At 40.5% G+C, this 16,692-nt stretch overlaps 2 protein-coding genes across 11 annotated transcripts in view; both read right to left on the minus strand.

Annotated features, from left to right (window-relative positions):
• LOC108653075 (uncharacterized) overlaps nucleotides 1-5,592 on the minus strand; it is a 102,113-nt gene extending 96,521 nt beyond the window's left edge. The window contains exons 1-3 of one of the 2 annotated variants that reach the window (XM_018103387.3): nucleotides 4,873-5,569; nucleotides 4,388-4,804; nucleotides 2,580-4,324 (exon numbers count right to left, since the gene is read on the minus strand). In XM_018103387.3, the coding sequence (XP_017958876.1) occupies nucleotides 2,642-4,324; nucleotides 4,388-4,804; nucleotides 4,873-5,133 (2,361 nt within the window). In that variant the 5' untranslated portion in view covers nucleotides 5,134-5,569 and the 3' untranslated portion in view covers nucleotides 2,580-2,641. Of the gene's footprint in view, nucleotides 1-1,956; nucleotides 4,805-4,872 lie in introns of those variants that run through there. The other variant, XM_089260851.1, reaches the window with a different exon arrangement.
• Pkn (serine/threonine-protein kinase N) overlaps nucleotides 1-16,692 on the minus strand; it is a 43,241-nt gene that overhangs the window by 6,567 nt on the left and 19,982 nt on the right. For 3 of the 9 annotated variants that reach the window (XM_089260846.1, XM_089260843.1, XM_089260850.1), the window contains 3 exons: nucleotides 12,648-12,969; nucleotides 9,202-9,755; nucleotides 440-1,804 (listed from right to left, as the gene is read on the minus strand). In XM_089260846.1, the coding sequence (XP_089116972.1) occupies nucleotides 440-1,804; nucleotides 9,202-9,755; nucleotides 12,648-12,969 (2,241 nt within the window). Of the gene's footprint in view, nucleotides 1-439; nucleotides 1,805-9,201; nucleotides 9,756-12,647; nucleotides 12,970-13,063; nucleotides 13,355-16,692 lie in introns of those variants that run through there. The other 6 variants (XM_089260849.1, XM_089260842.1, XM_089260841.1 and 3 more) reach the window with 6 other exon arrangements.

A 16,692-nucleotide genomic window follows, 5' to 3' on the forward strand; every position in this document is an offset into this window, starting at 1 on the left:
TAATACTCTTCCATTCATTAAAATTCGGTTCTTAATGATCGAGAAATGGATCCGGCAAATGCATCATCTAGTAAATATTATATAGTACATTGCTCAACGTCAAGTTGTTCTGTATGGAGTATTTGGTTGCTAATCAGATGATCTATGTACAGTGACAAAAGAGAGAACAATATCCAAATGAACCAACACCAAAGCGAACCAGACATAGACTATATAGATGTATGTATGGGGTATGGTGGATAAATTTACAGAATGAACAGCTCTGGCAGAGGCACAACGATCAAATCAGCTACAGAGATATAACTACATATATGCATGTATACATATATATAGCTATATGAGTATTTATATAGAGCAGTAGTATATATATGTGTATAGGGAAAGTAGTAAGTCTTTTTGCTATACAGTTGCCAAGCCTTAGATTAGTCGATTCGCTTACCTCCTGATCGAGCACAGGCGTCACCGACTTCAGCACTGGCGGCGGCGGTGGCGCCGTGGTGGGCGCGGCCGTGCGTCCCGGCGGCGTCTTGCCAGGCATCTGTAGGCTAAGCGAGTTGGGTCTGCCGCCGACTTGAGCTGCGCTGCTGGCAGCTGCCTGCTGCTGCTGCTGCTGCTGCGATGCTGACGAGGATGACGCCGGCGGCGGCGTCTCTGGCGGCAGGACACTGATGCCCTGCATGTGCAGGGAGAGCGGACGCAGTCCACTCAACCCACTGGCAGCAGGATCCGGATATTCACCGGGCGTCTCCACATGGTCGTGCATGCCCGCATCCGGATCGAATTCCATATTCTGTGCCTGTTCGCCCGGCGAATAGGGTTCCGGTTCGACGGCCAGCGCATCGGAGGAGGGTGTGCGCGATATGGGCGACTCGGAGCCGCGCGAGGCGGCGCTGGGCAGCGGCGAGGAGGCGCGTCCCACGGCCATCGATGTTGTGGAGGCAGCCGCATTGCTGCCCGCACCCAAATGCACATGATTGGGCGCATTGCGCTTGAGCAAGCGTCCCCAGGTGGCCACATTGATGTTCATTTGCTTGGCACGCGAGATGTTCTTCGCCTGCTGCCGATTGAAGATCATGCGCTGGCGTCGCAGTTTCGGCTTCTGCGAGATCATCGGATTCAGAAACTTGACCTCGGCGAAGAGCAGGCCCTGCGGCTCCAGCTGCAGTGCCATGCCGTGGCGCACATCGTCAATGAACTCCTCGAGCCGCAGCACCTTGACGGCGCACAGCGAACGCCAGTCACGCCAATAGACGCCAATCTCCAGCTCCCGGGAGCGATCTAGATCGATGGAGAAGCGCTGGTCCCAGGCCTGCTGCGAGCACGGCTTCCACGAGGTCTGGCCCACCGTAATATTGTCCAGCTTGATGACAGCCATGATCTCAAACGAGGTCTCGTCCTTGACCGAATAGCTCTTGGAGCTGCTGCGCGACGTGACGCCCTTAACAAAGCTGCGCAAATCGCCCGGACTAGAGCTATTGTCCTTGTCGCGCCGCGAACGACCGGGCACATCCTCCAGCAGATCCTGACAGCCCATCAGGCGCACCTCCAGCTTGCCCGTGACGCTCGCACAGCGGCCCAGCGACGACACCGACTGATACGACTTGCCGCCGAGCAGCCCGCCCGGACCCGACTGCAGCGATGTATAATGCACGGGCGCCGGCGACGTTGATTGCTGCACGATTTGCAGCTCCTGCTTGAGCAGCTGGGCGGTGGGCGAATCGGGGGGCAACTCCTGGCGACGCAGATCCAGGGAGTAGCGCAAGAGATCAAGTTTACGCGACGACTCCGACAGACGGCCGTGTGCCTAGAAGAGGAAGCATCAAAAACATAATTAAAACATTGTGAAATTTACAAGAAATTTGTTAGATTAAAATCCATTTCTTTTTGTTGTTGCTTTTTTTTTAAGTCTATATATTTATTGATTACTTTGATTACATAGAAAATTATGACACACACACACAAATATACATATTAAAAACTGATTCAGCGTTTGAGGAACATTGGAAACAATATATATATAAATATATGTATGTATTTGGCTTAAGTCTCTATTTGCGGCTGGGTTTCGGTTTCGAATTAATGGGCGTGGCAACTTATGCAGAGTGTTAAATGCAAGCTAAAATCAGACAAATCAAATAAACGAATAAATACGAAATGCTTAAATTCGCACAGAGCCGAAGTTATAAGAGACCAGGGCAGAGATTTTAGGTATTGATATTGATAAGGTTATACAGAAATTGATCTATTATTTAGCATTATTGGTTACTATTATTCAAGTTCATGGAAAGTGCATTCAATTTGTTCATAGGTCTCTATATAAAACTTTACTTCTATATATTTTTGCAATGTCTCTCTTTATGATCCTCTACTATATCAATTCTTAACCATAAATTCTCTTCATGTCTATAAATTTATAGAAAATATAATAACATTATTTGCCTTAAATTGTTTCTCACAAAATTCTATTACTATTTGTATAAACAAATCCATATACATCATATCAGCTCTTACAGACGGACATTCACAATTCTCTCTCTCTCTCTCATAATCTATATCCAATCTCTTTCTCTCTCTCACACCACCTTCCACTCTCTGCCTTGGCCTTTCCATATTCATATTCAACATTCCCTTAAATGCTATTCTAGGGCTGCGGTCGTCTCAGTATGGGTCGCTCGCCCAAGGAGAAGGCGCGTCCGCGCATCTGGAAACGCTCGGCCATCCAGCGCTGACAGCTCTCGCAGTGGCAATTGGGATTCTTGGTGGGTCCGATGTGGTGGCCCGGCTTGCGCATCACAACCACATTGCCAAAGCGCAGCGCCTTCTCCAAATGCTCGTGTGTGTAGCCGGAGACACTGGTGGACACATCGCTGGCCAGGCTGGGGCTATCGCGTGAGATCTCGAAACGACGTGCGGGCAGCGGCGATGGGGCCACCGTGCCAAAGGTCGTGGCCGAGGTGGTGCTGGGCGGTGCCTCGCTGCCGCAGCGCAGCACAGTGCTGGCCGTGGACAAGAGCTGGGGCGAGCTACGCTCGGACGACGGTGAGCCGGCCGCTGCCTGCACGCTGAGATTGTCGCGCGCTTCGCTCTTCCAGCGATAGCCGGGATGCAGCCGCTTGAAGGGATCAATGCCAGGCGCAGCGCCAGTTGCAGCAACGGGCGCTGTAGCCGGCGCCGGCTGTGCTGCCGGCTCTGGACTGGCGGGCGGACCAAAGAACTGCAGAAACCCAGGACGATTCCGTGGCACACTAGACAATTGCTGCTGCTGCAGCTGCCTGCCTGGATAGGTGTTGTAGCCCACGTTGTGCTCCGAGAACGCATCCGACTCGGAGGGCAGCGTATCGTTGCGCTGCAATGAGCCACGCTGTGAGTGCACCTCCCTGATGGTCGTCAGCGGCGGATGGGGTGAAGTGGACACAAGAGGCGGCTGTTGATGCTGCTGCTGCTGCTGTTGCTGTTGCATGGAGTGCTGCTCCGGCGTGGAGTGCTGCCTCGCCCACAGACGCTCCATTTGGCGAATGCGCACACGATCCAGCGAGTTCTCATAGTCAAAGCTATCCGATTTGGAGAGAGCTGCAAATGCTGGCGTATCCACCTCGTCGGTATCCTTCCACGAGGTGTCCACATAGTCGCCAGCCAGGGCGCTGGACACACTGCTGCAGGTGGCATCGCGTGGCATTGTCGAGCGCGAGGAGTTCGGATAGGCGCCGCTGCTTTGCGTCTCGTCGCTCGGCTGGCGCATATATTTCTGACGCAGTGTGGCCAACTTGGCGGCGCGCTGATCCCCAATGTGCTTGCGGAAGAGCAGCTGCTTCGACTCGCTCACCTCCTCAACGGTGCTGCACTTGGTAATGGCATGACCCAAGTTCAGTTTCTGCTGCTGCTGCTGCTGCTGCTGCTGTTGCTGCTGTTGTTGTTGTCTCTGTTGCTTTTGCTGCTTGGCCGAGGGCTGCGGCGATCTCTGGGCCAGACGACGCGGCAGTGCAGCGCCAGAGATGCGCTGATGTCGCAGCAGCATCTGCTCATTGTCCAGCACAGTCTGGGGCGTGGAATTCGAGTCCAGCTCGTAGAGCTTCGGGTCATTGCTGTCATCCGTATCGGAGCTGGAGGCTTCGGCATCCGCATGCTCCTCATCCTCCTCGGAGCCGGTGCAATAGACATCAATGTGCACAGTGCGCGGCTTCTTCTCGCCCAGATTGGGCAGACGTGGCGATGTCTGTGTCGCAGCACCGCTGGCCACTGGCGGCGGTATGCGCGGCATCGATGTCGACTTGAACGTAGACGAAGGCGTGATGGCCGTGGGCGTCAGCGTGGGTGAGTAGGTTGGCTGCAATATGAGATGAATAGAATACAATGATTCCCTCTCTCTCACTCTCTCTCTGTTGCTTACCACATATGTGTTCGCCTCCTCCGCCTGCCGCCTGCTGGCAAAATCGAGCAGCCCCTCGGCTGTCGCACGTCGCTGCTCGTAGGCAGGCCGTCGCCTCGGACGCTCCTCCGTGTCGCTGGTCTGTGAGTAGGCATCGCGCAGCTGCTGTGCACGCACCTTGCTGTGATAGACAAAGGGCTCATTCACAGCCGAGTCCAGCTGCTGCTGCTGCTGCTCGTTCTGTGGCAGAAAATCGGCCACGGCAGAGACAACAATGTTGCAGGTGCTGCGGCAACGTGTGCCGCACAGCTGAGCCGTAACGCCGCCCGGCGTCGCCTCCGACTGCAGGTGTCGCGAGGCCTGCGGACTGCCAAAGGCTGAGTCAGCATATGTGGTGGCCGAGGAGTTGGTACTGCGAAAGCTGGTGGCAGTCGTTGCCTGGCGGATTCATTCAATAATTAGCTTTAGTCATGAATCGATAAATGAATTTCCTTCAGGCTGCTCACCTTCTCCGGCTCGGGCTCCGCTTCGTGCTCGGCCTCGGTGTGCGGCGTGCTCCACTTGTACACCACGCGCATCGGCTGCAGTGGCTCCTGTGCATTGAACTCCCGCTGCACTGGCTCGCCTGCACGCGCGAATGTCAATTGGGCACGCACCGTCCACTCGGCGGTCAGCTCATGAGGCAACGGAGGCAGCGGCGGCAGCGGCGGCTTCGGGTTAGCCTGTTCCCCGCCATCTGCCCCACGAATGTGGCTGCTGGTGCTCATGATGCTGCGCCAGCTTTTAGGCACACATGTTTCACTTTCAGCTTCTTCACAATTTCTATATACAACACACGATCTGCACAGATACGCGGCATATAGTTTTCATAATATTTTTCTCTTATATATACACATACATATACATATATATATTTTCTTTTAGATTCAGCTAAAAATATAACACAAAAACGTTGCTCTTGATAGTTTGGCAAACAAACACCTACACGCACACACACACAAAAATGTCGAGAGGGTGGTTTTTCAAATAGTTCCAATTCAATAGGCATAAGATTATGAGAGTTTAATTTAGTAGCTCTTTTCTATTAAGCCCAAAGAATGTCACTGAATGCCCAACATATTCATATGTTTATTTATTTATTTTATTATATATTTTTTAAGCTATTTTTTTTTTAATTAAATTAATTTAATATATTATAATTTTTTTTTATTTAATATTTTTTTATTTAATTTTTGTGTTTATTAAATTTTTTATTTATTTAATGTTTATTTTTTTTAAATATTATTTTTTATTTTTTTATATTGTTTATTTTTAATTGGATTTATTTTTTTTAAATATTATTTTTTATTTTTTTATATTGTTTATTTTTAATTGGATTTATTTATTATTAATATTATTTTTCTTTTTTAATTTTATTTTGATAATTTTTTATATTTTATTATTTTTATTATTTTTGTATTTTTATTTTATTTTTTTTTTTATTATTTTTTTTATTATATTTTTTATTATATATTTTTATTATATTTGTATTACATATTTTTATTGTATTTTTTATTATATATTTTTATTATATTTTTTTTATTATATATATTTCTTTTTTATTATTAGTTTTTATCATTCTTTATATTTTTTATATTCTTTATATTTTTTACTTTTATATATTTTTTAATTTTTAAATATTTTTTAATTTGTTATTTTTTCTATTTAATTTTGTATTATTATCACTTTTTTTAATTCATAGCTTGTTGGATTAATTATTTTCCGAGTTTGCCAAGAATTAATGAATATTGTTGGGCGTCTTTAAAGATTTTCTTTGAACAAATTAAAATTATATTTTGATCACATAATTTACATGTTCTAATTAAAATCTAGACGCAACAAGAAATATGCATAATGCATAAGAGTTAAAAATAAATAACATAGACCATTTGCAGCATGAAATTTATGGCTTCTAATAATTGGCTGCATATGACGTACATATTGCTATCTGAATCATCGTGTTCTACATATGCATATATACATAAACATGTATATATTCGTTTAGTGATCAAAAGACATTGGCGGCAAGATAAAATTGAAAAGAAATTGAAATATTCATAAATTCAGCAGGCCGAAATTATTCATGATTCTTTGATGAAACATAAAATAATTGATTAAACACATTTATTTCTTTTTAATTTTCAGCTGAATTGATTAGCCAATTAATTGAGTGAAATCTATGCGTGATTTATATTATTAATTTTTGTATATTTATAAAATCGTTTACTATTGTTTTGTTATAGCTGAATTTCAATAATTGCGAATTAATTCTTTTGAAACTACCCTCGTTACGGGTGCGATTTATATTGTTAACGTTTGATTATAATCTTAATAATTTTTTCTATTTTTCTTGTTTTATTATTTATTTATAGCCACGCACAAAAACACTTTCGTTTTATATAGTTTATATATATATATAGATATATGTATGCATATTTGTGTGTGTATGTGTGTTGTTGTTGTTTATTCACTTGGCATGTAAAATTCAGTTTCTAATTTTATGTGCATTTATTTATAAATTCTCGTTTATTGTTGTTGTTGTAAAATACTAAAAATCGCAAGATGACCCCAAAAGCCAAAATGAGAAAAGCCACGCACCAAAATAAAATTGCAGCTCGAAAAATTTAACAAAAAAAAAGCTCAAAATTACGCAATGTTTTTTTTTTTTTGGGCAACAAATAAAATGGAAGTTAAAAACTCGTAAGACGCTGCGTATGCGTAATGTTATTTTTTTTTTAATGCCTGTGTATTTCTCACTCTCTATCCCTATCTCGCTTTAAAGTTTATGCGACATTTTTTGTTTTTTAATTGCATTTAATTAAAAACCCACTGCAGCAGTGCAATTTAATTAAAAATTATTGATATACTTAAAAAAAATAATAATTAAATGAAAATGGGAAATACGCGCGGCAAACGCAAAAGAAAAGGAAAGAAAACGCGCACGTAGCCTAAGCGGCAACTGAACTCAAACTGAAATGCGTGAAAATTCGCTAGAGAAACAATTTTTCCGCTGGTTGAAAACGTGCAGCGAGCACACAAACCGAATTTTTGGCTGCGCTCTTTTCACACACACACACAAACACATACTCAGATGTATATATATCTTAGAAACTCTATATATGTGCTTCGATGTATGCGTTTAGCATAGTTCTATTAATGTTTAGCAAACACAACAGCGTACAAAGGGCATTTGGCTCTTCGGCTTTTAGTTTATCGCAGCAACATCTGTCGCCCCCACTTGTCGCTAGAGTCTAAGCAACCCTCCTGCTGGCCCTTGTTAGCAACTGTTTATGTCGAGAGAAACAAAAACTAAAACTGCAGTTGGAATTTGGAAAAATCTGTGCCACCCGCGCTACTCGTTCGTTCACTTTAGAATAAATAAATATGGACTGCAAATAGAAAAGCGAAGCAACCACACGTCGGAACCAGGCACGATCTATTCTACTTGTGGTTGGGGACACGGGCAGGCTGTCCCCCCGTCCATTGGAGTCATTGAAAAGCATATGAATGCATATATATATATATAGAGAGAGAGAGAAAGAGAGAGAGAGTGAGAAACACAACCGCAGCAGCAGCTAAACATATAAATCAACAGCATGGAGCATGGGCATTCATTTGTCCAAGCGACAGGAAGTCGGAAATATTGTGAAATTAGTGGGATGACAAGAGAAATTAGGCGATCAGTGACGAAGCTTGAATACGCTTTGATAGAGTATTCAAGAAGAGCTGACAAACAGAAACTCTTCGCCTTTAAATAATTGATTTGAGTCTGAAGATAAATTGCTTGAGTCAGATGAAGACTGCAATGATCGATAGGAGAATGGATGAAAAAGATTTCAAGAAGCGAAAATGATATAATAATAAGGCATAAATTATAGACATATCAAGATTATACTCATATCAAGACTTTACTCAGATTAAACTTTGATTTATATAATATCTACGATGTATAGAAATGCAATAGATTAGGCATTACTAGAGACTAGAACTTATAGAAATATATAGCGAAAAATTTATAGTAATATAAAGGGAAATTTACTAACAATCAAGAAATCAATAAGGCCCATCCTTCAATTTAATAATATTGTATTATGAATCTATTTAAAAATGGAATAACCTATAAACAACAACCAAATATCTGCTAAACAACATTATTTTCACATTCCATTCATTTGGCTCTTATTCCCATCGTGTTCCCATTTTCTCTCATTTCATCAAACGACCTCTACAAGCCCATATACCCCACGTTACAGCAGTTCGGCCCACAGGGCCTTCTGGTGTCCCTGGCCAGTTGTCATTTTGAAATGCTGTGCATATTTTCGGGCATATTTTGCAAGCCAGCTCGCCAGTAAATTAATGAGGCGACAGTTAGCATTAAAAATATAAAACAAAAAAATGAAAAAAAATAATAACAACGAGAGAGCAGGGAAAAAATTGAAATATTTTCAACAGCCGCGTAATTAGCCCCGTTTTTTTCTCTTTTCATATTTTACGTTTTGCTCGGTTGCTGTGCAGCATTGTCTTCAGGCACACAGAGCGTATACGCAACGCATGTGCACATGAATCATACGCCGTGTGGCACACGCCACAAATGCTGTGCTCTCTCTCTCTCCCTCTCTTTATCTCTCTCTTTGTCACACTCTCGCACTTTTTAACAAACAATGGGCAGGCCTTACGATTCGGCCCGCCCGTTAACGCGCGCGCTTGTATTACGCTTACCTGGCCAACGGCCAGCTCTACGAATTTAGGCTAATCTAATTAACACTAAGTAGGTAAACGAGAGGCCGCCCACTCACCTCCTGCAGCGCCTTCTTGTCTGGCGCACGATTCGTCTGCAGCGTGCGTATGACATTCTTGGCTCCATCCACCACAGCCGCCTCGATGCGCAGCCGATGACGCAACTCCTCGATGCGCTCCTCCAGCGTCGTCTCCAGGCTCTGCGGCTGCATGCAGCCAATGCCGCTGCCTGGCCCCATGCCCGCTATCAGAGCGCCATGCTCGTCGGTCAGCTGGCGCGCGGCCTTCAGGCGATCGGCCTGCTCGCGATTCTGTTTGACTTTGATGATGCGCAAGCGCAAGAACTCAATCTTGGCCTTGGAGTCGGCCAGCATCTGGTATGCCTCGGCGAGCAGTTTCTTGTCGCAGCCAATGCCCAGCGATTGGATCATGTTCTCGGCGCCCGTTTTCACCTTCATCTCGATCTGCAGCTGTTTCTCCAGCGAGGCGAGCACCTTGTCATTGGCCGTAGCCGGTGCACCGCCGCCAGCCATCGCATTGTTCATGCCCAGGCCGCCGACAGCGCCCGCCAGCTGGGCGGGGCCGTTGCCATCAAGGCTGAAGGCAATCGATTCTGTAAACAAGATGGGGAAATTCATAATTAATGCATTTTATAGATTCTTTCTGGTCGAATGTGCAGTAGAGTATAAAAACACAATAGTGTATACCCTGTAGAGTGGCAAGGAATGGGGTGTATGTGCTGTTAACATAGTTTGTAACAGTGTAATGAAATTGTGTATCATTTCTGATGTAACTTATTTCTGATTAGTCTAAGGTTATACGGGCTGAGATTATCCCCTGTTAAAATCAATATAAATAGAGTATACAGAGAATATGTACCCTGTAAATGGCATAGTATAATTTACATTGACATTGAAATCAAACAAAAATAACTTTTTATTTGATTAACGTGTTCAACTCAATGGTTGAATATGAAAATACCCTGTAATTTGTAATAAATATAAAAAAGTGTGTATATGCAAAGTCAATCTCAGGCTAACAATGTATTCAAGGAATTGCATGAAAATCTACTTAATCAAAAAAAATCATATAGTAGAATTTTTTTTAAATATATCTATATATAACGTTAACATTTACTTCCCCAATATATAAAAAATATCTTATGTAGTATACCTGATTTTGATTCATTTTCACAAATTAACTTCCACTACCTTCATATTTATATTCATTATCCACTACCCCTTCCCTCTACAGGGTATCTGGTAGTCTACCTATCAATTGCCTGTCACCTATTAACTACAATCGCTTCACTTAGCTTTAAATAGCTGCCCTAGACATCAGTTAGCACACAGCTGGTTGCTTTGAGGGGTGGCGGGGTGGAGCGGGGGTCTGTCAGGTCAGATCGTTTAACCTGCTGGCAAAACATTTAGCCACATGCTGTCAGAGGTCAGGGGTCATGCACAGTGATTAACACGCTGCAACGACACCCACGTGCGCCCTGTGATGTGTAATTACGCTTGCATTAACCCGTAGAAGGGCAGCGGACCGAAAGGCGAAAGGTGAAAGGTGTTTGCAAATGACAAACTCACCCATAACACACCTGATTAAATCTGTGGAATTTCGAACAGGAGAAAGAGAAAGGTATACACACATATAGATACATATATATAGAACATGACATATGGCATATGCTTTGCATAGATTTATGTCGAAGAACTTTGAATGTGGCACGTTTGGGCAATAATTTACGTCTGTCTATTTAATAAAACAAAATTTTATTACGGCTAAGCTGATTAAAATAGAATTTTAATGGTCATAATAAAAGTATAAAGAAAGCTTTGCAACTTCTGTATAAATAAATAAATATAGAATGGGAGAGAGGGAGAGAAAGATATGTAGACATACACATAGATAGATGTTTTTTTAAATAAGTAGACAGATCTAGAATAATTTTATGCTTTATCTTTATAAAAAATTCAAATTAGCTAAATATATAAAGCAAGTCTAAATATTTTTGTTGAGGAATTTCCTTGTTTAAAACTAAACAAATTCTATTTTATTTTATTTTATTTATTTATTTATTTTATTTTTTATGTATTTTTTTTTTTATTTATTTTTTTTTCTATTTATTTTTTTTTAAATTTATTTTTTTTTTATTTATTTTTTTTATTTATTTTTTTTTTATTTATTTTTTTATTTTATTTTTTTTTGTTTTTGGTTCTCTTAAAATATAACAAGATTATTTTTAAACACAAGTTAATGCATATTTTATTTAAAGTTTAATAACCTAAGAGTTTTTTCGTTACACATGTTCAGCTTCACTTGACCCAAGAACTCTCTCTCAGCTCAAGACTTCATCGTTAGCCACAGCTATATAATGCCCAGCAGATTCTATCTACAGAACTCAAACAAAATCGTATGTTAATTTAGTCCCTATCACAACCGAAAAGCAAGGAAAAGCCATCCAATGTTTGTTGCACTTCGCTGGCAGCTGCTGCCAAACATGTCAATCAATTGAGCAGATGGAAACTCATGAAGCTTTCAACAGATGCTACAGATCTTCACAATCATCATGATGATGATGATAATAATAAACATAATAATGATGTTGATCTCTTGTGCTGATTATGATGATGATGAAATCAACTAGTGCTGCAGCTGGTGGCCGAAGCCAAACACGGAAGCAGATAGAGCCAAAGCCCCAAATGTTCAGCAGTCACATTCAGCTAAAATATAGTATATTTCATGCCACTAGTATCAATAGTTGAAAAAAAAAAACAACAACAACAACAACAAAAACAAAGAATAGCAGAGAGAATATAAAAAGAAAAGCTAAGCAAGCAAACAGTCTAGTTGACGGAGCATGCTCGACTAGTAGATATCCTAACAATAATAAATGTAAAATTGAATTTTTGCAACTTAAAAATGTGAGAAACCTTAGGATATTCATATAAATTTTAATTTATTTAAAAACTATAAAACCTAACAACAATTTGATAATCATTTCTAGAATTTCAGATGCACTAGAATCTCTAAACCAAATATTTCCGCTCCACCCCTATCAAACTCTGAGATTTAAGCTTTGATACACCTATGTAATACACTCTTGCCATAAATTACAGCTAGCTGGCTAGTGGGTAAGCCCAAACAAACCATATTAAACAATCAAAAAACTTGACACTAACTGAGTGTTTTGTTTTAGATACCGAGCGTAAGCGATAAACTCGCAAGTATTTCACGCCTGGCCATAATGTAAGAGAACACGCAAAGCGCGACATAGATAAAAATAATAAAATTATACACATATATACGGAGAGAGATAGATGCACAGCGAGACAGTAGCGTGACAAGTGCTCGTAAAACGATACTTGAAGTAACATTTAACGATTTTTTTCTTTTAACAGGCGTAGCGGTACAATGAAAAAGAAGCTTTAACTGTTGGGAAAGTTGGGCTTTGCGTAGGTTATATAATCTAGAGTTTGGTAATCTGTTTTCGTTTGCTTACCTTGACCATTGCTGTTGACCGCCGTGTTGGCCGATGTCAGCAGTATTTGACTTTCGAGCTCCTGCAGTTCCGATTTCAGTTCGGCCAATTTGCTTTTGCTCTTCTTGACCAGAACGGCCACATCGCTGAGCGAACGACGATCCTTGGCCACCTCGCGTAACTTTTCGGCGCCCTCTTTGATCTTCAGCTCCTTGCGTATCTCACGGCGTATGGCCTCTTTGATCTCCTCGAGCCGTATGGACATACAGCTCTCGGGCAGATTCTCTGTGAAGCCATATTTATGACTGAGCTCATATAGAACTGGATGCTTTATATATTCGCCCTGGAAAGTACAAATCAGAAACAGAATAATAGAGTTAGTTAGTGTTAAGCATAGATACATGTTTGCATATATTGATTTTCGACTTGCTACGTACACCTGCACCATTTACCGTATCTGTATAAAAGAGTCCGCCGTCGGATGACTCGAAATTCGAGACGATGCGATTCCATAATCTCGAGACACTCGCACGCCGTTTGACCGTCGACTTATGCGACAGACTGTAGTTGCGCGGCAGTGTATTGCATTTGCGCGAATTCGTTTCTTGGCCTGAGCTGAAACTCTCATTGGAAATGCTTTTCGCATCGCCTGGCGGCTGAGAGTATAAAATACTGCGTATTTTCTTAACCAAATTGGACATTTTTCAACAATATTCTCACACACAATTCACTTGAATTACGAATTGAAAATGTTTCTTTCTGATGATAAATGTTTGCTTGTTGATGTTGTTGTTGTCGTTTTTATATTTGTGACCAGTTCATGGTAATTAGACAACTTGTGTCGCCTCTTTCCACCACAAGCGCTGCGAGTTATCAAGAAAATGTACAATAGAGATTGTTCCCAAACAGACAAAGAGACAGAGAGAGAGAGAGAGAGAGGGTGAGAGGAAATAACAAGAGCAACAGCAACAGCAACAAGTTAGTGGAACATCAGGTTCTAGATTGTCATATGTCATCGTCAACGATGATATGAGAAAGTTAACACAATTGATAAAAGATATTTCTCTTATGCTACGTCTGTGCTCAATTCTTAAACATTTCCGATCGGAGATAGCGACAATTATAATGCAAATGAAAAGTTCTAATGCCAATTGAAACTGGCTAACAATTGAGGAGACAACTTTCACGACTTGCGAGTCAATTGTTGTTCTCCTATGAAAGTCTTTCGATAAATTCTAATAAAAATCAAATAATATAAACTTGGCTCTTTCAGAAATCGATTGAAATATCCAATGAGACTTTCTTTGAGTAATTCTAATCTTGGATCTAAAAGAAAGAATAATTAAATGATGTCAAGCAGAGTTCTGTAAACTATATTAAATAAAGCTCTAGCCAGAATAACTTTACAATTTTACATAAGCCAATGCCTAACCTTGGTAAACGAAATATAACACGACATTCCCATTCCAAGACTTATGAAGTTGATAATTGATAAAGAGAAACGACTTCCATGAAACGAAACTTGAAGCTAAGCTAGCTAAAGCTCGTTTTTTTTTTTCTTTACTTTTATCTGAAATTTGCCTAAATGAAAAACTATTTTGTTTATATCATAAAACCTAAAAGTCAGACAGTTAGCACAACATGGCACCATAAATATGTACGCACACGTCTGTAAATGCCTGATAAAGAAACAATATACCGTACGACTGTTAAAAGAGCAAACGTAAATATGTTTAGACATATATGTATGTGTATATATGTATATAATATATACAGGAAGCTTAGTTTATAAACATATATGTATGTGTGCATGGCCTATGTTTACTTTGGTAATATTTGTATACCCAGCGCCTATAGAAAATATAGAAAAATGAGGTATAATGTTTCTGTTTAGGCGCATGCAACAGGCTAAAGAAGGCGTGGCTGTCACTAAGATATGTACACATATGGTCAAATTAATAGGTGTGAATTTTTTTTTTTTATTTAAATGGTGATAACATCTATATTTTTTCATATATTTTAAAAATTCAACTGGCAGTCAAAAATAGACATATCTCAGAATAATAAAAGCAAAAAAAAAGTTTGAAAAATAATAACGTTTGACATAATTTTGGCAAATATCACAAAATACTCAAAATTTAGCTGGCCACATTAATAGGTGTATTTTCTTTAAAAAAAAAATATTAAGAAATCAAAGAGTTTTTAAGTAAGCAAAGATAGTATTTTCGTTAAATATAATTAGATTTAAGCATACAAATTTTTATTTGCAACATTTTAATAAAATTAGATGGTCCGTGGAGTTCACTGCAGTGCTGAAGAGAGAAACCTCGTTCGCGAGCTTCGTGAAGAGGATAAAACTTATGAATGCATTTTCTCACTTATGGGACTATCGGAGAACTTCGTCACAAATACCCTTAAATCAAAAAAGACAAAAGGAAGCTGGGTTTCCGGCGGAATACTACCGCAACCGAAGATTCCCGTATAGTCACCTTGGCGAAAACGGGTCCTTTTCAGTCGTAGGGGCCAATTCCCAGCGAAATGGGGCATATGGTATCAGAAAAAACTATTCGTCGACGGCTATTAAGCTCGGATCTACCTGGGAGAGTTTTTCGAAGAGTTCCTCTTCTGCGTGGATCAAATATTCAGATGAGCAAACATTTTGCTCAAACTCACAAGGCCTGGGTTGGCTTAGAGGGAGAGCGTAAATGGAAGAATATTCTCTGGAGTGATGAAACAAAAAGAAATTTGTTTGGGAATCACTCAAATATAAATGTTCGAAGACCTAAAGGCAAAGAATTGGATCCTAGATATACAAAAAATACGGTTACGCACGTAGGAGGCGGCATAATGGTTTGGGACTGCTTTTCATGGCATGGGTTTGGAATCGGACCATCACCCATTTCCATAATGGACAGATTCCTGTAAAATGAATTATTGAGTAGTGTTATGCTACCATATGGCCATGACAACATGCCTCTAAAATGGAAATTACAACAGGATAACGATCCTAAATAGGACTCCCCAGTAGCTAAGGATTGGTTTCATGGAAATAGAATTGATGTTTATGAGTGGCCAAGTCAGTCTCCAGATCACAATCCAATTGAGAACCTTTGGGGACACCTAAAAAGACTCATTTCCAAGACTACCTGCTTCAATTACACCCAATTATTGGATCTGACTCAGGAGAAATGGAGCGCCATTCCCGTGGAAAGGTGTAGAAAGCTAATGCCGTCTATGCCATCAAGGATCAACAAAATCTTTGCGAATAAAAGCGGGCATACGGGGTATTATCCCCTTTAATCTAAATATAACATAAATATTTCACAATATTTCCAAAATTTCAATTTTTTTTTTTTAATTTGTTAGGCACACCTATTAATGTGGCCAGCAAAATTTTGAGTATTTTGTGATATTTGCCAAAATTATATCAACCGTTATTATTTTTTTAAACTTTTTTTTGCTTTTATTATTCTAAGATATGTCTATTTTTGAATGCCAGTTGAGTTTTTAAATATTTGAAAAAATATAGACGTTATCACCATTTTTTCACAAAAAATATTTCACACCTATTAATTTGACCATATGTGTATATACAATATATATTGTTAATCAGAGTGAAGAGTCATCTAGATGCAGGTCTGAGTCGGTCTAAGCATGTGTCTAAATCTCTCTCCATATCGCCTAACTGAGCAACTTTCTGTAAGGTAGCGAAAATGTTAAATTCACATAGGTATTCCTCTAATCCTTTCTCTTTTAATTTGATCGATTCCTCTGAATTCGATTTATATGTTATTCATATTTATATCTAGATTCATACACCTCTCGTATACCTTCCTCAAGTTATCTGAATCGGAAATAATCTATATTTTAACATAAACAGCCAATCATCATATGACTCAGGGTATTTGTCAGTCGACCACACCCGTCTGGCATACTCTTGCTTTTCATTACATGTTTGTTTTTTTTTTTTTCCTTTGCTATTTTTCCTTATGCAGCCATCTTACAAAGTAAGCAAAGGCAATTGGCTTCTCTTTTCTTTATTTATTTATCTATTTTTTTGGTCTAT

The sequence above is a fragment of the Drosophila navojoa genome, chromosome 5, assembly GCF_054131105.1.
Source record: "Drosophila navojoa isolate 15081-1374.11 chromosome 5, UAZ_NAV_1.0, whole genome shotgun sequence".
NCBI lineage: Eukaryota > Metazoa > Arthropoda > Insecta > Diptera > Drosophilidae > Drosophila > Drosophila navojoa.